Source organism: Danio rerio, chromosome 11, assembly GCF_052040795.2.
Source record: "Danio rerio strain M-AB ecotype USA chromosome 11, GRCz13ab, whole genome shotgun sequence".
NCBI lineage: Eukaryota > Metazoa > Chordata > Actinopteri > Cypriniformes > Danionidae > Danio > Danio rerio.
In genome coordinates, this window is record NC_141031.1 from 11,517,857 (window position 1) to 11,542,490 (window position 24,634).

At 36.3% G+C, this 24,634-nt stretch overlaps 3 protein-coding genes across 5 annotated transcripts in view; all 3 read left to right on the forward strand.

Annotated features, from left to right (window-relative positions):
• Nucleotides 1-18,180, forward strand: part of ly75 (lymphocyte antigen 75) — a 79,126-nt gene extending 60,946 nt beyond the window's left edge. The window contains exons 26-35 of one of the 2 annotated variants that reach the window (XR_015502373.1): nt 2,113-2,275; nt 2,370-2,522; nt 2,792-2,914; nt 6,967-8,432; nt 8,477-9,944; nt 10,044-10,227; nt 11,198-11,353; nt 12,762-12,884; nt 15,063-15,248; nt 16,945-18,180. Coding sequence is in view for 1 of the 2 variants with exons in the window: in XM_087273307.1 (XP_087129433.1) it covers nt 2,113-2,275; nt 2,370-2,522; nt 2,792-2,914; nt 6,967-7,152; nt 9,721-9,944; nt 10,044-10,227; nt 11,198-11,353; nt 12,762-12,884; nt 15,063-15,248; nt 16,945-17,117 (1,671 nt within the window). In the remaining variant the exon portion in view is untranslated. The remainder of the gene's footprint in view (nt 1-2,112; nt 2,276-2,369; nt 2,523-2,791; nt 2,915-6,966; nt 8,433-8,476; nt 9,945-10,043; nt 10,228-11,197; nt 11,354-12,761; nt 12,885-15,062; nt 15,249-16,944) is intronic. The other variant, XM_087273307.1, reaches the window with a different exon arrangement.
• Nucleotides 1-24,634, forward strand: part of rbms1a (RNA binding motif, single stranded interacting protein 1a) — a 312,567-nt gene that overhangs the window by 274,707 nt on the left and 13,226 nt on the right. The gene's annotated exons all lie outside the window — the stretch shown is intronic.
• Nucleotides 1-24,634, forward strand: part of pla2r1 (phospholipase A2 receptor 1) — an 868,273-nt gene that overhangs the window by 155,312 nt on the left and 688,327 nt on the right. The window lies entirely within an intron of this gene.

Below are 24,634 nucleotides of genomic sequence, written 5' to 3' on the forward strand. Positions count from 1 at the left end.
CAAGTCAGCCACATTGACAAAAACAATTATGCAGTGTGTACAGAACTGAACAGTTAGTTGGCAATAGCATATTTATATTCTCTTCAGATGGGTGACTCTTTTATTTTTGTTGGCTACATTTATACCTTATACATTCATATTCTAAGTAGTGACTAATTAAAACATAAGTTTTATTAATAATTATAGAGTAGCTGCTTCAAAATGTAAGTTTGAGCATGGCTGTGTATAATTTAATCATAGAAAAGACATAAATTTACCTCAGAGTTTTGTAGGTTATGATGCCACAGCTGTGAATAAAACAATAAAAAAACACCAATAGAAATGCTATACATGCATCATTTAGATATACAGCGTTGAATAGAAGTCTTAAAACTTCGTAAATACACTGCGATTCAAGGAAATATTTATTTGATTAAATTTCTTTTGTAAAAACATATATAACTACAGTGCATCCGGAAAGTATTTATAGCATTTCACTTTTTCCACATTTTTTATGTTACAGCCCTATTCCAAAATGGATTGAATTAATTTATTCCCTCAAAATTTTACATATAATACCCCCATAATGACAATATGAAAAAAGATTTTTTGAAATTGTTACAAATTTGTTAAAAATACCTGAAAAGTCACATGTACTTAAGTATTCACAGCCTTTACTGTGAAGCTCTAAATTGAGCTCAGGTACATTCTGTTTCCACTGATCATTCTTGAGATGTTTCAGTAGCTTCATTGGAGTTCACCTGTAGTAAATTCAGTTAATTGGACAGGATTTGATAAGGCATACACCTGCCTATTTAAGGTCCCAGGGTTGACAGTGCATGTCAAAGCACAAACCAAGCATGAAAACAAAGGAATTGTCTGTAAACCTCAGAGACAAGATTGTCTCGTGGCACAAGGCTGGGGAAGGTTGGAGTAAATGCCAGGCATTACGTTTGGAGAAAACCAGGCACTGCTCATCACCAGGCTAATACCACCCTACAGTGAAGCATGGTGGTGGCAGCATCATACTGTGAGGATGTTTTTCAGCTGCAGAAACTGGAAGACTAGTCAGGATAGAGGGAAAGATAAATGCAGCAATGTACAGAGACATCCTGAATGAAAACCTTCTTCAGAGTGCTCTTGACCGCAGACTGGGGCGACGGTTCATCTTTCAGCAGGACAATGACCCAAAGCACACTGCCAAAATATCAATGGAGTGGCTTCACAACAACTCTATGAATGTCCTTGAGTGGACCAGCCAGAGCCAAGACCTAAATATTATTAATTGAACATCCCTGGAGAGATCTGAAAATGTCTGTACACTGTCGCTTCCGATTCAACTTGATAGAGCTTGAGAGGTACTGCAAAGAGGAATGGGCAAAAATCCCAAATATGCGTTGTGCAAAGCTTGTGGCATCATATTCAAAAAGACTTGAGAGTCTAATTGCTGCCAAAGGTGCATCAACAAAGTATTGTGCAAAGGCTATGAATACTTATGTACACATTAGTTTTCATTTATATATATATATATATATATATATATATATATATATATATATATATATATATATATATATATATATTTGCAACAATTTAAAAAAAAAATTCACATTGTCATTATTGGGTATTGTGTGTACAATTTTGACCAAATAAATTAATTTGCTCCATTTTGGAATTGGGGTGTAACAAACAAAAAATTTAGAAAAAGTGAAGCGCCATGTATACTTTTCAGATGCACTGTATGACTATAAACTCAAATTATTGCTGTTTTTTTTTTAATCTACTTAATTTTAGAATGTTCTGCAGTCTTCAGTATCACATGATTCTTCAGAGCTCCTCTAATTTGTTGATTTGGCACTCTAATATTTACCAGTGTTGAAAACAGTTGTGCTGCTTAGAGGATGTTTTTTTTTTTTGTAAGTTTAAAAAATCATTACATTTATTTGCAGTAGAAATCTTTTGTTACATTTATAAATTTAGTCAATGTTCCTGTTGATTAATTTAATATGTCTCTGAATGAGTAGTAAATTACACCAAATCTGTGAACAGTGCATTACAGTACACACTGAAGCTTTGAACATGAGCATCCTTCATTTATATCATTGTTAGTAATAATTATATTTTTAAATAAAGGACGGGGAGCACTACAAGTGGACGGACAACAGCCACTCCGAGTTTAATCGCTGGACTTCTGAAGCCACCGAAGGCTCCTGTGTGTTTCTGGACACTGATGGCTTCTGGAAGGCCACAGACTGTGAGGAAGAGCTTTCTGGAGCGATCTGCCATATCCCATCCAGTGAGGCTCATTTAATCCACTGTTTATTCATCTCAGAAATACTACAGAAACTACTACAGTACCTGTTCTAATTTGAAATCTACTTTTCCTATAGTTGATAAGACCATCACACCTGACAAACCATGTCATCATAAAAGCAATGGCCAGAGCTGGATCCGCTTTAAGAAGAACTGCTATACATTACTGCTGATGTCCTCCAGATGGGGCAACGGCGACATCAGTGACCATAAGATCTGCAGCACTCTCGGTATGATTTGTTCTTAATCATGCTGGATGAATTATTCTACACAATATACTATCTATATTTAATGTATTGCTGTGTTTTATGGTATAAATAAATGGGTATAAATAAATGGCAGCTCTAAATTCTGACTGAATCAGCCATGATTGAAGAATGAATGTTATAAACTGACTATAAACACCCCTGCCAGTGTTTACTGATTTCGAAGAAACATTAGCAAATATCGTAGTTGAACAACTTAAGGATGATTTATGGAAATCTTGTATGTGTTTTAGACAAGCATGGAGAAATCTTGACCATTCGTGATGAGGCGGAGAATAACTTCATTATGCAGCAGTTGAAGCCATTCAAAGACTTGGCAATGTTTGTTTGGCTGGGAATGAGCACAAACAAGACAGGTAATTAGATCACTTCCTAATGTTTACTCTTGTGAGGTGTGTCACAGTATCTTAGCTGTGTTTGCTGAAAAACTGAAAACTCTTTTGGTTATTCATGTCAATGAAAGCAACATTCTGAGGGCCTGAAAATGACAACTTTTGCTAAATTACAAATACAATATTGTGAAAACAGTGATGTTTTTTTTTTTTGAAAGGGTATCATGTGCAGTTTTTGTATCCACAAGTACCTGACAACCGCTATAGCATTGGTTGACTACAGTAGAGGTCTGCCTCTGCATTTAGTTCTGCATCTAACCACTCCATCTATTTATTTACTCTATTCACATGCTCTTTTTTTGTTCCCGCTGAATTTAAATGTTGTTCCTAAAATCTCACATTTAAATTTTCACTAGCTGCTACTGAAAAAGAGAGAAAGCTATCAAAAATGTAGGTTGTAATTTGGTCATTTTATTTATCAGCAGGATTCTTTTAAGAGATGGAAAAAAATATATATATAATATCTGTCATTACATTTTCCGTTGAGTTTTTGATCACCTTTGCTTTCCCACTGCACAACTATCTAGAGTAGCACACTGTTGTTGCAGTGTTCAAAATTCATAAAGAATCTATGACAGAAGGATACACATTGCATTACTCTATATTAGGAAAAATGTCAGACATCTTTGTCTGGTCCTGTAAACCAGTGCTTCTCAAAGTGGGGGTCATGAGACAATGAGGGGGGTCACTTGGTGACTACCAAAAATCTCATATATTTTATTAAACTATTAGAATTACCAGATTTTGTCAATTATTATGTTTTATTTGCGACCCCTGGGGTTATTGTGATGGATTAACATCACAGCAATAGCGTTAGTTGTGGCAGATTAATTTTGCGGAACAATATTAAACTTTGACACCTTTATGGCACTCGCATACATTAAAAATAAAGGCCGTGACTGAACAAGGAGGATGATCTCCAAGTGGCTCCAAGTCTCCAAAATTAAACCTAGAATAGGTTGTGCTATTAAACATAGTGCTCACCATTCTCATTAAGTGAGGTTAATATTAAATTAAACAAATGAATAATAATTATAAAAAAGATATGGTTGTAAGACTGTTGCACTTATTTGTGTAGACAATATGCTTATGTTAATATAGTTCCTATTCGTTTGTGTGCACTATTGTGTGCAATATTTGTATGCTTATAACCACCTCCGAGCATAGTGGGGTTATGAGTCACTGGAGTTTTTGTACCCCTTGCTGTCATTGGAGTTTGAGTACCCCTGCTGTAAACTACATTTCACAACAATTTCCAATGCAAGCATGAAAAGGAAATAACTCATTCCCATTTACATTCATTCATTTAGCAGAGGTATTAGCCCAAAGCAATTTACAAATGAAGACCAAAGAATCACTTAAAATCACCAGAGAATAGCAATACATTGATACCCTGACAAGTTAGTTTAGCAGTTTTTTTAAATGCATACATACATGCACCTACAAAACACACACACACACACACACATACGCTCGCACGTGTATATACGGTCAAACCAGGCCCTGTGCCAGGATGTTATAACTAAGGGGGCATTTTAATCAGATAGGGGGGCCCTAGACCTGGTGATTTTGGTCCCTCTTGTTCCTTTTATGTAGACTATTTATTCACACTTATTATTTCTTTGCATTGCTGCCTAAGTTACTAACATAAGGCAGTAATATACTTTTTTATTGTAATATTATTGCAATTACTGATTTTTTTTCAATGTAGGTAATGCAACAATACTGTTTATTAACGCAGACAGATCATGAATTCAGTGCCAAAGAGTGCTTTAAATCATATTTTATTCTCCTTATTTCTATTCATTTTATTTCAAATAATAGGTCTATAAATGTTTAAAGTTTTAGGTGAAGACGTCAAACTATGCCAACACATGCAAGCTAACTCTCAGTTAGTTTATTGAATACTATTTGTATAACCGGTAAATAAATATAGTGAAATCAGCTTAACCGAGTCATCACGCTTCACGTAGCCTATCACCCAACCAACATCAGTGTTAAGAAAAAGCTAAATGTTACAATCTAATGTCATTTAAAAAGTTATTTAGATACATTTTAAGGCATTAGTGTAGCCAGAAAAATACCTAAAAAGACCTCTAAATTCAGTTATTGTCGTGAAAATTTGTTGAATTTTGGTATGGATAACACACAATTCAATAGGCTATATAACGTTTTTTTTTCATCATTGTAAAGGTTAAAATAAAAATTTATGTTAGGCTATCATAAGTGAGTTTTTTTTTTTTTTTTTTTTTTTTTTTTTTTTTTACGTGATATTGTCCGGTTGGCATTTGTAAAAACGCCATCATAAACCATTAGGCTATTAGGCCTACACATAATTTTATTTATTAAGCCTATTTTATTAACTTGTTTTCAGATTATTTTCATTTTTAGGGCCATGAGTTGACAAATCAAAATAAAATGGATATGTTAACTGTATTTTAGCTTTTTAAAATGGGCCTAAAATATATTGTCTGGTGTTTAATTTTGCGTGAGCAAATAGCGGTATAGCCTAAATTACATATTTTAAAAAGATTATCATTCAGCCTGTCTGCAGCGAATATGACAGGTGGATCTGCGACAAATCCACTTACTCATGCACTATATACCCATTTCATTTACAACTGTAAACTTGACTTCGCAGGCCGAAAGTGTCGTAACTTGACTGCTGCTGCATAATGCGACATTTCTTTACAAAACTGTAAAAGTGCGCTTTAGCCATGTCAAAATGAAAGCAAACATTTAAAAGGGTTCTGAGTTGTCAATTTTATCTTAATTTTAATATTACTAGTAATAATAATAAATAAATATAATAAATTTAAAAAATAATTATAGTGTAGATTACTGTGGGACTGTACAGTGACTAAACAGTTTTATTAGGCTGCGTATCCCCTAACTGAAAAACAAATGTAAAAATGACTGGCAGTTGCGTTCTTGCTAAAATTAATCCGCTGTGCGCACATTTTAAAGGCTATATACAGGTACACCTGACCTGACGCGGGGGCCAGATCTCTGGACTATATGCCTAACTTTAATCTCACAATTTTCATTATTTAATTGCTATTTCATATTATACAATATATAAATGTGTGTTCTGAAGATTGAAAGGAAGGGAGTGTTAGTAATTAATGACAGAAAGAGTTTTTAGTTTTAAGTAAACAATCACCACCCCCCCCCCCCCCCCCCCCAAACCCCTTTAAGTCACAGTTTTCCAGGGGTTTGAATAATTATGGGCTTGACTGTTTGTATTTATGTACATGCACACAGAGAGGAAAGCGTGTGTCTCCTACAGGTTGTTTGTCAAGTGTGACACACATTGAACTACACAATGTTTTTCAGAAACATGGACTGTTTATTAGAAATTGTCTGGTGCAAATTAATAGGGTGTGCTATTGTATATTGCTCTCTGTCGGTCAATGTATCATCATCAATATATTGTTGAAGTCAGAGTTATTAGCCCCTCTTTGAGTTTATTTTTCTTTTTTAAATATTTCCCAAATTAACAAAACAAGGGCATTTTCACAGTATGTCTGATAATATTTTTTCTGTTGGAAAAAGTCTTATTTGTTTTATTTTGAGCAGAATAAAAGTAGTTTTCAATTTTTTAAACACCGTTTGAAGGTAAAAATTATTAGCCCCTTTAAGCTATATTTTATTTCGACAGTCTACAGAACAAACCATCGTTATAAAATAACTTGCCTAATTACCCTAACCTGCCTAATTAAACTAATTAACCTAGTTAAGCCTTTAAATCTCACTTTAAGCTGTATAGAAGTGTTTTGAAAAATATCTAGTCAAATACTATTTACTGTCATCATGGCAAAGATGAAATAAATTGGTGATTAGAAATGAGTTATTAAAACTATTATGTTTAGAAATGTGTTGAAAAAATCTGCTTTTGTTAAACAGAAATTGTTGGAAGAATAAACAGGGGGCCTAATAATTCACGGGGGCTAATAATTGTGATTTCAACTGAATATAGCTGCTAATTTTTGCCCTGTATGATCTCTTTTGTATAGATGAGCAGCTGAAATGGCTGGATGGCACTTATGTGCAGTTCTCCAACTGGAAATATGGTGAAAGACCGAACATGACAAACTCCTTCATTGCCGGCCTCAACTTGAATGGGGAATGGGAAACCATTTCAAAACAACATCTTGATGTTTTTAAACAGCAAAGTATTGTGGTGTGCAAGATTGAAAACGGTAAAGCAGCAACGAGTTTTCCATTAATATATATACTTTTATCATTTTACATGTTTTAAGAGATGCAAATATTTGTATCATTTCTTTTTTATTGCTTTATGGATATCTGTTCACATTGCCATAGATAAAAATCACTAATTAATCATTGTATATTTAATTTTCATATTCAAAGTGTAGAAAAACAACTGAATAACATTAAGAGCTCTATTCGATCTAGGTGCAAAGTCTAAAACCTGTTCAACACTGCAAGCGTGAGCAGCGCATGTTTTTCTCGGCGTCCATCTTAACAGATTAGAGCTTACATACTGCACCCATAAGCAGCTCATCAGCACGAGGAGTGATGTTGCTGAAGCAGCAGTGCCATGATGCTGGGTCTATTTTTTCCGCGCTGCTCATGCACAATTAAAGTGACAGTGCATTGATAATGACCAAAAGCACATTGAATGACAGTAAAAAGTAGCAATTTTACCCAATGAATGCACTGATAATATCTACTGGTTTTTATATAGTCAATCAAATTAACTTAAACGATTAAAATTTGGGCCTGAACTAAATTTACAAAACTAAATTAAAACTAAAGTTAAAAATGTTTTGGTATCAGTTTTGCTTAGTAAGTTGCACACTAGTTTGATCATGTATAAATGTCTTTATAACTATATTGCTAAATGTTATTATAACTATAGGCCTACATAAATGACACTTCTCAGAGCATGAGAAGCATACAGTTCTTTATGATCTACTGTATATAATTTGTAAAATATTGACTTGCAGGTTAAGGAAACAGGATAGCAAGAAGTTGCCGCAGTCCTTGGTGCAGATGAAAAGTAAAAAAAAAAAGTGTATGTATAGATTGATAGGTAACTAGATGGAATAGACAGAGATAGATTGATCCATGCAACAGCTGTCAGTAAGCTGCGCGTTACAGACGCTGTCGTTGTGAAAGACAAACAGCTGTTTGCTGCTTCTGATCTCCATACCTGCTGCGCACACACTGCTCACACTGTGCTTGCACTTGCGGTGTGGAACAGGCAGAAAGTACAGGGCGCAAAAGCATTAAGGGAGTGTCTTCCACATTTGTTATTTTAAGGACAGAAAAAATACGCTCTGCACCACAGCACATGGTGTAACAGGGTTGTGCTTTTTCTCTTAATGAGTTATGCGTTTTGAGAATAAACCTCAGTCTCATCTCCCATTCCCTTCCAGAGTCAGTTGTCACACTATTGTGCATTTGTTATTTACATTGCGGACTTTGTAAGTGGAAAAACTGAACAACTTCACTTGTGAGAAAACAGTTAAACAGACCATCTGCAGTCCGAGGAAAAAGAATGAGCCTCCTCCAATCGGCCTTCACTTTCTTTTTCTATTTTTCATGGATAAGGAAACAGTGTTGTATGTACAGACATCTATTAGCCTACATAGTAATTTCATTTGTTAAGCGCAAAGATTTGTTTAAAAACTATTTCTGAATTCTGTTTAATTTCCAGCAAACGAATAAATAACAATGAAGTGTGCTCAAAAATAAATATGATAAAATATAAAATATAAAGAGTTATCCAAACACACGTTCTGTGCCCCATATGGTCCAAATGCTTACAGGTGGACAAATCTAAGCTTGTTTTTAATAAAACCAATATAAATATGTATATAATAAATAATACTACTAGCAAGTTGTCATGAATAAACTGAAAAAAAGCCTCCTGAGGTGATGAAGGCATGGTGGCAGTGGTTTTTATATTTTTGTAGAAAATAATAATTTTTGTAATATTTTATTCCTTTAATTCTTTTTCATTTGTAAAGATATGTCTGTATTGCTGTACATCCTGTGTGTATTAAGCAATGTGTAAACGAGGAGCACAACTAACGCTCTCTGTGCTGGACTTTAGACCTGCTCTCAGCTGGTCTGTTGCACAGTCTATTTTAGTTCCTCAAATGGCAACGTGCCAACAGTGAGCCTTAACACACCTCTTTTTTTGAACCAGAACACCCATTAGTCCACAAAGTGGCGCAAATGGATTAGCTACTTAAACAACGTAGCTGAAAACGGGTAATTAAGGTTGTGCTGGTCTGAAAATAGCTACGTTTCGGGGCAAACATGTCTTGCGCGTTATTGTGCCAGGTGTATGATAGGGCCCTATGTCTTTAAGTGAACTCCAAAAGGAAAATTAATTTGGTTAATAGCTAAAAAGCTCCCCAAGGCTGTATTTAAGTGGGGTTGGGGGAATACTACAATTTTATTCTAATTTAAACTCGTTTTGACATTTTACATAATACAATTCTTAAGATTTAATTTAACATTAATCTGTCATTTGTGCATGTCCTGTTGTCTTAGTTATTATTAATGTTTATAATTGTTTAATGTTAAAAACATTTAGCAGTTTGATGCTTAACATTTTTGTAGAAAATTTGATGTTTTTGAAGTAAAAAAAAAAGAACAGCGTTTTTTTTTTTGCATCTTTATATAAACATTTATGTGCTTTTGTTTAATTAAAGAATTCATTTATTCCAAAAACAACTTTGTATTTTCTGTCACACTCAAATATAAATCTTCGACAAAAATTATGTTTACAGATACCAAAGATGAATTCCTGAAGGGTGTGGTTGACATTAATACTCCTCAAGACATAAGTTATCGTCGAGTGGCTAAGAAATTGAACTGGTATCAGGCACTTCAAGAGTGTGGCAGTAATGGCGGCCATCTTGCCAGCATTACAGACAAAACTACTAATGAAAACATGGCACTGATTGCCAAAAGGGATGGCTTTTCACTGTGGATCGGTCTCTCCAAACAAGATGTAAGCAATCTTTTGTAATAATAGTAATAATAATGTCAGTAAATAATAGCTGTGAACCCAATTTCTTCCTCAATTGTTGACATTTGCCTGTTTCTTTAGGTAAGCAGATGGCCATTTGAGTGGTCAGATGGGACCGCTGTGAAATTCAAAACAGATGGATTTGAGGATGACGGGCATGATTCAGAGGAAAAGTGTGTGTTTATTGACTCCACAGGCAACTGGTCAGCCGTCAACTGCCATGCAACACAACAAGGGGCCATCTGTTATAACCACCTGAATGAGGGTACGACAAATATGCAATAACACAAGTATTGTTCTTCTGAAATGATCAATGTGAGAGATTATTTACATGAAAAGTGGGTCAGAATTTTGGCTTTTCATTTTCACAACCAGTAAAGTCATCTTTATTTCTACAAGATTTCTTTTTGATAGTCTACAGCACAAACCATTGTTATACAACAACTTGCCTAATTACCCAAACCTGCCTAGTTAACCTAATTAACCTAGTTAAGCCATTAAATGTCACTTTAAGCTGTATAGAAGTGTCTTGAAAAATATTTAGTGAAATATTATTAACTGTCATCATGGCAAAGATAAAATAAATCAGTCATTAGAAATGAGTTATTAAAACTTTATTTTAAAAATAAACAGGGGGGCTAATAATTCTGACTAAATAAGTGCTCGGCTAAGACTGATGCACTATTTGGAGGACATGTTCAAAGAGTCCACATCAGGGGCCCAAACTCAGTCGTGGAGTGTCAATGCCCTGCAGAGTTTAGCTCCAACTTAAACTCCAACTTATACACCTGCCAGGACATTTCTAGAAAGCCTAATAGAGCTTCATTAGCTAGCCCAAGTGTATTGGGGTTGGAACTAAACTATACAGGACGTCGGCCCTCTAGGACCGAGTTTGCACACCACTTTTCCACATTATTATTAGTTCAAAAGTGAAAGCATTCAAAAGCATGTTGTCTAGAGCAAGATTGATGTCTGAGTGCGGAGGGCAATGTGGCATTTATTTTCTGGGAGTATTTTTAGCATTTCTTTTTCAGCCAAAAACATTTGTGTTTTTTCAATAGCCTAATAAATTGACACATCCTGTTTTTGGTTACTTTTGTGGATCTGTGTGAAATGTGATTGTACTTGGAGTGTTTGTACTTGAAACTTTGCAAAATGCAAAGGAAAAAAAGTCAATTTTAGTTGCCTGTGTTGCGTGAACGTACCCTGAAACTAATTTCTGTTTTTTTTTTTAGGAACTGCTGATCGCTTTTCTAAATCTAGCAGCAGTTGTCCCAAGAGTGATGGTCAGTCCTCGTGGGTCCTGTTTAAAGATCACTGTTATAATTTCAATACATACAACTTCTCTGTCTTCACCATGGATGATGCTAAGAATGTGTGTCAGACTCTGGGTGAGTTTATTGTAGATGACCTGTATCGCTATTTTGTAAATTTTATTGTGTTTTTAAACAGCTATTCATTGTCAAACTCTTGGCAAACTTACTAAAATCTGAAATAAAAGCTTGTTTTCATTACATATTTATTAAGCGATGCACAATATATCAGCTGCCATACCAGTATCAGACGATAAATGCTTATATTTAAAGTTGTGATTATTGGCCCAGTAACTAAATTATTTACTCCTTATTTCTACTAACTCTCGTCATCAAACAGCTTTCTAGGATGAATTCAAAACATGTCAAATCACCATCACCATAGAGCTTTATATAGTGCAGATTGTGTTGAAGAAAGCAGTGTTTGATTTGATCTTTATCAGGCAGTAAACAGTAAAATCTCACATGAGGTTTCATCAGAATAAACAAGTTTAGCACATCAAGCAGTTCCACAGAAAAGAGTCCTTTTAATTATGTTACAAATCAGTTCAATACGAATGTTGATCTAGAACAGAGATAACCAAAGTTTAGCAGAGAGAGAGAGAGAGAAAGACACCATACACACACACTACAACACAACAACTACTCGTAACAAAATATTAAACCTTTTTACCATTATTAAAGGAACACTCCACTTTTTTTGAAAATAGGCTCATTTTACAAGTTTCCTGTAGTTAAACAGTTCAGTTTTACCATTTTTGAATCCATTCAGCCAATCTCTGGCAGGAGCACTTTTAACTTAACTAAGATCCTTGATGCAGATTAGCTCATTAGCATCTCGCTCAAAGATGAACAAAGTGTAATTTTCCTATTTAAAGCTTGACTATTGTTTTGTTACATCATGTACTAAGACCAACTAAAAATGAAATTGCTATTTTCTAGGTCAATATGTCTAGGAACTATACTCTCATTCCAGCATAATAATAAAGGAACTTTGCTGGGGCTGTGTAATAATATTGCACCTGCTGCAGTCGTGATATGGCAATAAAGATCCTTGATTATTATACTGGAATGAGAGTATAGTTCCTAGTCACATAGTGCTCAATATATAAAGCATAAAGTAATTATTTTTTGTGCGTTATCTAATGACTTAAACACCACAACAACAACTGTTTTAAGCAGTTGATTTGAAGCTTATAGAGGAAAAAAGTCACAGTGTTTGCTCCTATACTAAAGTGTAATGTTTAAACCATTATCTGTGGGCCTGTGGTCTTTGACTAAGATTAACTTGTACTCATTTATTTATATTTATTTTTAGTAATTGTTTCCCAAATCCAACTACAGCATAATCCGTTTAAACTGTACAAGCAACCCGAAATTAATTTATCTGTTCATTCATTCATCTTTATTTCTATAGTGGGTTGTGTCAAAGCAGTTTAACAAATATCTGAAAGGTAATCTTGTGTTTCTCCTTTGTCAATGACAGATTCTTCATCCAATCTGTTAACCATCAAGAGTAAAGAGGAGAATGATTTTGTTTCTGATTATATCAATAAAAACCCTTCCATCACCAGTCGAGTGTGGCTGGCGCTCATCGTTGACGCCAAAGGTAAAATAAGTATTTATTCTTCATATTTAATACTGAGAGTTTAATACTGAAGGAGAGATCATTCAATTACATAGTACAAACGTGCTGGTAACACTTTACAGTAAGGTTCCACTAGTTAATGTATTTACAAACATGACCAAACCAGGAACAGTGTGTTCATTATCTTTTTTTTTTTTATTATTTATTGTTGTTTTGTTAGTTCAGGGGTGTCCAAACTCGGTCCTGGAGGGCCAGTGTCCTACATATCTTAGTTCAAACCCCTATTAAACACACCTGAACCAGCTAATCAAGCTCTTTCTGGGTATACTAGAAACTTCCAGGGAGGTGTGTTGAAGGAAGTTGGAGCTAAACTATACAGGACACCGGCCCTCCAGGACCGAGTTTAGACACCCCTGTGCTAGTCCAATTAGTTGATAAAGTTTGAATGAAATAAAAAAACTAACCATATTGATTTATTGCAAATTTAAACTTTCTGTATTTTGCACTGTCTGGAGCCAGCACTGAAGATTTTCACTCATCACAGCACACATGCTGCCGATGATGCGACAATAAAAGTTATTTAATTTCATTTTTATTTCATTTCATTTCATTTCATTTAATTCTTAGCTCACATTGCTAGTTTTGTGGGCAACAATTCATCAGTGCATGTGTTGTCGAAAAAAGATTCTGGTCTGCAAAATATTTTCTAAGTTTCTAAGTTAAAGTCTTCAAAAATGACAAAGTCTATAGACAAAGCAGTTTATTGTTACAGCATCAGTAACAACAGAGACAGGTTGTTCGAGTTTCTGATGAGTATAGGCTAGCACACCTTCTTTGGCTTAATACTCAAATTTACACATTACACACCTCCCTTAGCTTCTTCACCAATAGGATCTCAAATCTTTCATGTGCCTGCCACCAATAAAGTCTCAGGGACTTTTCTTCCGGTTTCAAAAGCGATGACTCAATGCTCAACAATATATCTTGTTCACTGTCCACTGAGCTGTCAACTGTAAGTTCAGCTGAAGTTCATGGGTACTCATATTTTTTAAAGTCATTACAAATGAGTGTGAGCGCATGTGCAGGTGTGCCTTATCATGAGTTACAGAACAAAACGCAGATGTCCTTATAGCCTTGCTTCCATAAATCTACCCTTATTGTGACATTATTGCTGCTCTTCTAATTTCTCTTCTCATCTCTGACTGCATTTACACAGAGTGACTTTTTTTTTTATTTACTAAAGCACACATACCTAATAATAATGCCACAGGTATGGGTAATAATACAGTAGACAATAATAATAATAATAATAATAATAATAATAATAATAATAATAAATATTAATGAATAATAATGATAATAATAATAAATATTAATAAATAATAATAATAATAATAATAATAATACACGTCATTAAGAGAAAAAAAAGATCTCTCCTTGTAATCTTTCATTGAAATCTGAAAATGCACATATTACTTCTGTCTTAGGTGTTGGGTGTATTTAACATATTTAACCAAGCCCTTCCAACTGTCAGTGTTGACAGTTTTTAAAGCAGGTGTCTGTTAGGTTGTAACAACTCTCCTGAAACCCTTTTCCTGACCTTTCATAATGAAGTGCTATTTTACTACATCCATTCAGCCAGCGGTAGAAAAAACAAGCTGTATTTTTTTTTTCAGTTTTCTCATTTGATATTCCTTTTCTCTAGAAACTGCGTCACAAGCAACAGTTGCAACTTCTGGTTCATGTGAACTTTAAAAACACAGTTGTTCAGTAATAATTGTTTACCCACAGCTTTAGATTTCAACAACTCATTAAATGATGATAAACATTCAAAGGTGTGCCAATATTTTCAGATGCACACCCATATCCATATTTATTCCATACAGATCCATATCACTACACCAAGTTATAGCAGTTATTTATTATTTTAACTGCAGGCTTTGGTTGATACTGTAGGTGTAGGAACATTGGAACACAGGAGCAACTTGAATTACAACATGTGAATAGTGTCGTAACCATAGTATAAGCAGAATAATTGACTTCGCTCCATTGAATTAATAAAAAAGTTTCCAGTATTTCAATGACCCATCCTCTAATATTTTATACTTGACTAATGGACCCTTTTTTATGGTGTGATTTTAAATATTTGTTTATGATTGAGGTGCACTGATTTGAGCTGTGTGAATCTTCTTGTACAAGGTAAGCCCACGGGCTGGCAGGATGGCAGTGAACTTGACTTTTCCAGCTGGGATTTGTCAAATTCAAAGGCTCAGCATTCTCTTGACGGCACACAGTTGTGTGCAGTCATGCTCTCCAGCAGCGGCTCCTGGACTCAAGCCTCCTGCTCCAACAGCCGAAGCAGAGTCGTCTGCAAAGCCCCTGCCCGTGAGTCCAATGCATTTTAAATGTAATAGTAGTAGTACAACTAATAATAATAATCCATATCCACAGTGGATGTTATACAGAGCAAATAATTTTCCACAGTATTTCTTATAATATTTTTTCTTCTGAAGAAAATTTTTATGTATTATAAATTTTATTTATATCTGTTTTTATTATTCTTTAAACATTTTAAGGTCAATATTATTAGCCACCTTAATCAATGTTTTTTTTTTCATCATCTACAGACACCATCATTATACAATGACTTGCCAAATTAACCTTACTTAGTTAACCTAATTAACCTAGTTAAGCCTTTAAATGTCACTTTAAGCTGTTTAGAAGTGTCTTGATAAATATCTAGTAAAATATTATTTACTGACATCATGGCAAAGAGAAAATAAATTAGTTATTAGAAATTAGTTATTAAAACTATTATGTTAAGAAATGTGTTAAAGAAACACTTCTCTCCGTAAAACCGAAATTGGGGGAAATATAAACGGGGACTGATAATTCAGGGGGGCTAATAATTCTGACTTCAACTATCTATATATATATATATAAATATATATATATATATATATATATATATATATATATATATATATATATATATATATATATATATACACACACACAAACACACACACACACACACACACACAAATATATATATATATATATATATATATATATATATATATATATATATATATATATATATATATATATATATATATATATATATATATATATATATATATATATATATATATAACACCCATATATTATATATATATTTTATATTATATATATAACACATATATATAATGTGTAACCATACTTTTTATTGTATTATCATCATGGTGACATAAAAAAATTCAATTACTGTGTATATTATTAGTATTAAATTAATATTTATGTTATTAATATGATTTAATTACATAACTTCATATAATAATAATAATTGAGCTATATTTCATCAATTTTAGATTTGTTTATTAAACATTTATCTTAATCTTAGTAATCATATATATTCTAATAACTGATTTAGTTTATCTTTACCATGATGACAGTAAATATTATTTTAAAAAATGAAAATATTAAAAAAAGATAAAAAAATCAAATGCGGTTTAATAATTCTGATTGCAACTGTACATACAAAGAGAGAGGGGGTGTGTGATTAATAATAAATAAACATTTCTATGCTTCCCTAATTTTTTTTAGTTTGTAATTTATTTGTATCATATTTATTTTTTATATTTGTCATTATTTAAAGTACCATTTATACATGTTTTTGTGTATATATTTTTGCTTATTTATTTTATTTGCAATCTTTTCTATATTTAAAAATATTTGTGATTTAATTTGAGGGTACGGTCTAATTTATTGCTTTTATTTACATTTTTTGTTAAACTTTTTCTTTTTATATGTGATTTATTATTATTATTATTATTATTATTATTATTATTATTATAACATTATTATTTGTATTTTTTTATAATCAATAATTGATTGCATTGTTTATTTCTAAAGCTACATATTTTTTCACAAATAATCATAATTGTTTCTTTTCTTTATACATGCAACTTGTTTCATTTCTATTATTTCCACGTGTGTGTCTGTGAGAGACTAAAATCGAAACGTTTGAGGATGTTCCATATTTCCACATGATGACCATTCATAAAATGTTTTTGTTCAGATCCAGGAACCCCCGTGGCTCTGATCTTCTTCATCATCATAGTCCTCATCCTCGCTGCTGCTGTTGGCTTCATACTGTACCAGAAAAACAAGCACCGCTTCCATTCCCCTGTACGTTACCAGCGCAACTTCGATGACGCAGACAGTACAAGCATGATCAATGATGCAGATTAACTTAACCAAATGAAGCAGTAGCTGTATTAATGTGCCTTTACTATAAACACTCCTCTACGACGTCAACACAAACTCCCGCCTCAGTGCTGCAAAACATACTTATTTATTGATATTCAGCAAACATCTTTACTGTCTGGGTAAATTTAAAAAGGAGTGACATTTATTAGAGGTTTTTTTTAAATTGTTGTTGTTTAAATTAAAATGTTTGAAAATCTTGTGTATATTTTAATGGGAGGAATGCAGGTACTTACTGTACTAAATCTGGTTCTCTTGAAGTGATCAGGGTCAGGGTTTTTCACTCCTGTTGAGCAGCACTGAAATTGAACTGAAAGCTTTTAAGAATGTACATTTTAGATTTCTAATTTCCTTTTTGAAGATGTGATTTTAACAGAGCAAAACTCTTATTTTATGAATTCAAAACTACTTTCTGTGCTTTTGTTTTTCATTTGATTTCTGAATGCCACTCTGCAATGTTCATAGATTTGTTTAGATATCAGGCAGTAGAACATTCCTTTCAAACTCGCTATAATGGTGTTTTTTCCCACACTGTATTTTCCTGTGATGGTGTATTACAGCTTTGTTTGCATTTATTACAGTAATATTGAAGTGCTGTACAACATCTTATTGCAGCATGCTAAAGCAGCGCACCGAGTGCTGAATGATAACATGTACAGTCACTAAGGATATCTATGCACTCTTATGCTTAATTCACTCAAACTACTGAGATCTGACGCACTTTAACTAGCTGTTTGAAACTAACTTCAAGCAGAAATTACAAATTAGTTTAGTGAAGGGTTTAGTAAATTCTTTGTAAATATTTGTGTTGTTGCTGTTTTTGATTGCTTGTTTGTTGTATTTTTTATTTTTTTCAAACTAAGCCAAAGATGCTTTGGGAAGTGATGGTGATATACTGTATTGCAAACCCACAAATCTCCACTCAAGACGATGATGCTTTTGCCAAGAATTTTTTGTGATCTTTGTTTTTGATTTGATCACATATCCGCTCTTCCTCTGTTTTGACCACCGCAGAAGATGCTCAATAAATACATTGTATGTGTTCAAATTTTGTCATTTGTTGGGTAATATTAATATAAATGCTTTTAAGTCATAAAAATTAGTTCAAATTTTGGTGACTTAGTTGCAATATTTATTGATATTGATACTGATTTAATTTAATCCAGACCAGAATCCAGAAGTTATCTGTGGCCTGTAAAAACGTCCTGGTTACTAATGTAACTCCACGTTCCCCGAAGAAGGGAACAAAGTAGTGTGTCTTCACACTTTGGGAGTTTGCTAGAGGACCAATCATTCTGAAGAATAAGAAAATGGGTCAATGAATGCCAATGACTTGGCAGAGCTCGGCTCCGCAGGTGCCAGTGATTAATCATTAGTAGAGTATATAACCAGTGCATGTGGAGCGAGTAGTTCGATTTTTAGCCACTGAAGGACCAAACACTCAGAGCTGAAGACCCAGTTGCTGTGCCAGTGGAGACGCACGTCTCCGTTCCCTTCTTTGAGGAACATGGGTTACGTTAGTATCCAGGACGTTTCCTGCTACGACATCTGCCCCTTTGGCACAGGCCACAGATAACTGGTTAAAAATGGTTTGATGGATAAAGAAATGTAATTATTAAATTTAAGAGTATATGGAAAATGCCACAGCAGTTGAGCCTGTCGCGCCCCTGATGTGAAGTTTGCCAAGCATAGCGTGAGTGCACAAGCATCACCAAGGGTGCAACCTTCCAATGTCCCCTAGGCCTCTATTATCTTTGGGTCTCTTTTATCATTATATGGGAATAGATTAGAAAAATTTAGATGAAGGGTTGTAAATGTGCTTTTACCTAGTTAATTGTAGTCTAGGGATTTTAAATTACGACAGTACATTGGGAAAGCGTGCCAATCCCCGAAGAGGGAGGACGCTGCAGAGGCCACCCCAGAGCTCGCCCAGCTCAGAGCACCAGAAAATCTGTTAGAGAGGTGTACTCAAGCCCAAAATGAGGCACCACTCTTTTAAGTGTGCTCTCACTCCATGGGGGGCCAGAGGACTTCCCTTCTGTGGATCATAACAGAAAAGAGCTGCTTAGAGATGTATGCTTAGAGATCAAAGTGTTAGTGTGATGACACAGCAATGAATGGGCCCGGTATGTCTCGTCCGCAGGCAGTGCTTGCAGGTTCACTAACTGTTAAATAAAGTTTGACAGGAACCTTGGGCGCATAGCTGGGTTGGGGTCTCAGGAAAATGTAAAAGTAGGCTAATTTGAGATCCTGGAATGATTCACTGACCGAAAATGCCACTGGAATCCTTGTCCTCCTGATCGATACCAACTCAACTAGCAGAGCTTTTCTTCATTGACGGAAAAGTCTCTGTTACAAAATTAACTCTCGTTCCCTGAATAAGGAACGGAGAGGTGTGTCTGGAGACACTTTTGGGAGATTGCTAGATGACCAATCACTCTGAAGAGTAAGAAAACAGGCCAATTAATGACAATGAGTTGGCAAAGCTCGGCTTCAAGCACTATCTTTTAGCCTGCTGAAGAGCCGAACATTTATCTTACAGTTGAAGACTCAGCTGCTGTGGCATCAGAGACGCACGTCTCCATTCCCTTTTCGGGGAACGAGGGTTCCGTTCGTAACCGAGACATTCTCCTTCATGGGAACTCAGATGTGTGTCTGGAGACACTTTGGGGAGTGTATGAAAAACGCCACAGCAGCTAAGCCTGTCACACCCCTGTTGTGAAGTTTGCCAAGCATAGCGTGAGTGCATAAGCATCACTAAGGGCACAACCTTCCAACGTCCCCTAAGCCCTTTATTAACCATTACATAGGAATAATATAGAAAGAATTTAGATTGGGGTCGTAAACCTAGCTAACGTGCTTTTACATAGGTAATGTAGTCTAATAATTTTTAAATTATGACAGTACATTGGGAAGCGTTGCAGTCTCCAAAGTGGGAAGAAGCTGCAGAGGCCCCCAGCTACCCAAAAAAGGGAGACTTGATGGCAATAAGAGCATATGGACTAGCCCTATTGAGTGGAAGTGCTACATACGATAAGCTGGTTAGCAGGTAGGGAGGACACAAATCCATCTGAGAAAGGAGGAACACTCTGTAGCTGAAATAAGCAAATGGGCTCGTCAACTGGGACCGTGCATACTGTAGCTGGCAACAAACTTCAGCATATGGGTAGACCAAGCAGGCAAACCAGACATTCACTGAGTCGAGTGCTGAAGGCCTTAGAGGAGCTCTCTAGGGTTCTCCAGATGGGGAACTTTCTAGCAGAGCAGAATAAGTGCATGTATCTCTGTGTTAGGGAGTGTGGCACAGTAAACATTTTTGACACGGAGCTTAGTTTCCTCCTGATTGACCAGAGTACCCAGTAATTAGGAGGAAACGGCTCCACTCGAGATTATAAATTCTTGGAAATGTGTTAGGTGTCGCCCAGCCCACAGCTCTACAGAATCTGTTAAGAGGTGCTGCGTTCTCATTCCAAAAAGGAGGCACCACTCTTTTAAGTGTGCTCTCTCTCTCTCTCTCGGAGGACATGGCTCGCCCTGGCACAGCAAAGTGAGGGCGATGGCATAAACTATTAAGTGGACCAACCCCTGGTTTGATACGACACTTCCCTTCTGCCGATCATACCAGAAGAGAGTTGCTCTACGTGTGGTCACATTAAGTGCAGTGCATGGACAAAGCAATGAAAGGGCTGGGTTTGCCTCCTCCCCAGGCAGTGCTTGCAGGTTCACTACCTGTTAAAGCAGGGGTCTCAAACTCAATTTACCTGGGGGCCGCAGGAGGCAAAGTCTGGGTGAGGCTGGGCCGCATAAGGGATTTCACAAAAAAAAGTCCTCAAATGTCATTATTAACAGTCTTAATTATTTCTTCAGAACATGAATTATCCTGAACATTGATAGAACATTGAGTGAAGATTATGAACAGTTCTTCTGAACATGGCATCTTTTGCCTACTCCTTACTGCCAGAGACTTGACAGCGCTTCTTCTCACAAATCTGAACCACATTTGGCTTTAGAGCGGAAGCAGTTGAGACCCTCAGTATGGCTTGAAGATGATCATCATTAAGTCTAGACCTGTACTTTGACTTATTGAAGTTCAAGGTGGAGAATAACTTCTCACACAAATATGTGCTCCCAAAAAGGCCAAGTCCTATAGGGAAAAAAGTGGGGGAACTCACTCAAAACTTCCATTCCCTCACCTAAAAAAAAGGCGTATATATGTATAAATAAAACACCCCCACCCCACTCCAGTCACATCAGTCTGTACCAGTCTGTATCTACCTATAATATATATAAGACAGGGCTCAAATTAACTTTTTTACTTGGTAGCACCGGTGCTCCCAACTTCAAATATTTAGGAGTACCAAAATAAATTTAGGAGCACCAGAAAAAATTTAGGAGCACCCACCAAAAATGATTGAGCACTGCTGCAAATTGCTTTTTAAGGGATTTATTGTATTTTAAAACAACATCAATAGGACTGACAAAAACCAGAAACAACTATCTAACTAATGCTGCGAAGACATTGATATTTGTGTGCAATAATTCCAAAATGATTGTCTAATAATTATAGAATATTAATGATGATGAAAATGACAATAATAGTAAAAATGAATTACATTTCTCATTATGATACTGCCTTGAATGTGCATGAATGTAGGTTATCTGCTATAAAAAGTCTGTTACTTTATAAAAAATAATTGTATAGTTTGCATCAAACAAAAATGAAGCATTGCAGTAAGAAATATTGATTTTGTACTGCTTTTTATATGCACATCAATTTAATAAATAATATTTCTGCTACAAAACAAACAAAAGATTATAATAAATAATTCAATTCAATGATGAAAGCTGCAAAGCAGTCATCAGTAAATAAATAAAAAATAAAAATAATATACACCTCAAAAAAGAATAGACAAAAGAAAGAAAGTAAAGTCTCACTTCTATCACTCTTTAAAAGATTTGGTTTCAGTTTGTGTCAATTTAAAGGTTCAGTCTGAGATGACCTTCATTTGTCTGTGTTAGTGGAAAAGCTGGCGAGTCAGCCGACCCAATTTATGAGCAGGCAGAGCAAGATTCTTGCGATGACCACCGGCGGAATACCGCTGTTTGTTATGAGACGCAGTTTCAGTGTAAACTTAGTAAAGGCGAGCTTCTTTGGCGATGATATGTACAGTATTAGATTTGACTTTTAGCGGACATTTGCGCTGAACACGCAGTGAATGCAACGCATGGAGATTCGGGCGCCTTCTCCATGAAGCGCGTACTCGATTGATCTCAGCTGGCGGATCAATATTCACCACGTGACGTGTCATGATCGCTCTCATCTGCACCTCAATTTTAGGTGGGGTTTGCAAACCTGTGTGCTTTAAGTTTTTACTCTTCTGCCGTTTGCATTTCCCGTGGTCATAAAAGCTCCTTCCCTTTCATCTGACAGCGGAATAGCTTGAGTGATTGACAGCTAATATGAACCAATATAGCGGCAGGGAAGAGCGATTCAGCACGTTTTTACAAAAAATCAAAACAGGTCGCACTACAACCATTATCAGCAGTCGCACTAATGCGCCAAAATATATTATGAGGTCGCATAGATTAAATTTCGGGCGCATACGCTACCAAAATGGTCGGAATTTCGAGCCCTGTAAGATGCAGGCTGTAGCTAAGTGGCAGGCAGGGGCGGGAACAGCTTACCTTGGTTCTTCCCGCCCGTCACAGCGTCTAACAAAGGGGCGGGGTGCGTGGTGACGTCACCAGCATCCCCGCTCTTTTGTTTACACGGCGGGCGGGGAATGCCAGTGACCGCTGTGTATGGATAGAATCAGCGGAGCGGGAAGCTCTCTCTCCCCGCTCTGCTGATTCTGTCAGTGTACAGCGGTCGGCGCGGGCCACAAAATATTGCACCGAGGGCCGCAAATGGCCCGCGGGCCGCGAGTTTGAGACCCCTGTGTTAAAGGGTGGTAGGAGCCTTGGCACATAGCTGAACCAGTTTCTCGGGTAATCGTGAGAGTAGGCCGGTCTGAGAGTAGGCCTGACCCTCCTGATCTGGACCAACATGACCAGTAGAGCTGTCTTCATGGACAAAAAACTTATAAATACTGAATCGAGTGACTCAAACATGTGAGGGGTTACTGCCTACGCTCCAGCTATTATAAAGGAAGACAACACAATTAATCTGGCATGTTCTTATCCACTACAGGACACTTGGTAGAAGCAGCAGGATGACCTGGGTTTCTCTGAAGCATGGCCATATCAGCTGGTCTGTACCAGGGTGGAGTCTCCATTGTCCTTGGAATGCAGCTGCCGTGAGAGCTTAATGGCAAACCAGTTGAGCTCTCCCGGTATGTGAATGGCACACAGCGATTTTACAGTGTTTGACTCCAGGAGAGCAGACGCTGAATGAGCTGAGATATGCGACATGAATGTATATCACCTATACGGTTGATATATGCCACCGTTGCCATGTTGTCTTTCCTGACCAGCATGTGTTTCCATTCCAGAACCGGTAAAAAATTGGTGAACAGCGAAAAACACTGTTAACAGCTCTAGGCAGTTGATATGCCAATGCAACTGTGGTCCTGACCATGAACCCTCAACTGCAAGCTCATTGCACATGGACCCCCAGTCTATGCTCAAGACATTAGTCGATAAGACAACATAGTTGGATCCTTGTTTTAGGGGCACCCAGGCCTATAGAAGGCAAGGTCTGTCCAGGGACTAATGGTGTGGCCACACAGCAAATTGATGGTCACCCGGTGTGCGCACATGCCATGCCCGTCTGGGGACCCGATCATCAAGCCAGTGCTGAAGTGGTCTCATTTAAAACATTCCGAGTGGCGTGATAATGGATGTTGATTACATATGTCCCAGGAGCCTCTGAAATATTTTCAGTGAGACCACTGTGTTTCTGTCAAGGATACTCGACAGAACAGCTTCAGCCTAGTGCGCTTTTTGTAAGCCCTCAAAGGGATGAGTCCAGCTTCGTCCCGACATAGGAGATGCTCTGCACAGGGAAGAACATGCTCCTCTCTCAGTTGACCTGAAGCCCCAACTGGAGCACTCATCCCTGTGCAAAATCAATTGGTCCCAGAATGAAGCAAGCAGGAGCCAGTCATTGAAATAGTTGGGTGTTTGCATGCCTGCGAGCTGAAGAGGCACTAAGGCTCCCTCTGTGAGCTTGGAGAAATCCCGCAGAGGCGAGAAGAGTCAGAAGGGGAAGACTTTGTACTGCCAAACTGGAAAATGTGGTGGCATAGAAGATAGGAGACATGAAAGTACGTGTCCTTCAGATCTATAGCTGCAAACCAGTCCTGAGGATGAATGCATTGTGCTTCTGCGTGAGCATACCGAATGACATTATGAGTGGTTCTGTTTGTGCAGAGCTAGGATTTGTCTTAACCCACTGCTCTTTTTTGGGGTGAAATGAAGTACGAGCTGTAACACCCAAACCTTATCTCAGTTGCAGGGACCGGCTCAATTCCATCTTTCACCAGGAGGACAGCAATCTCCTC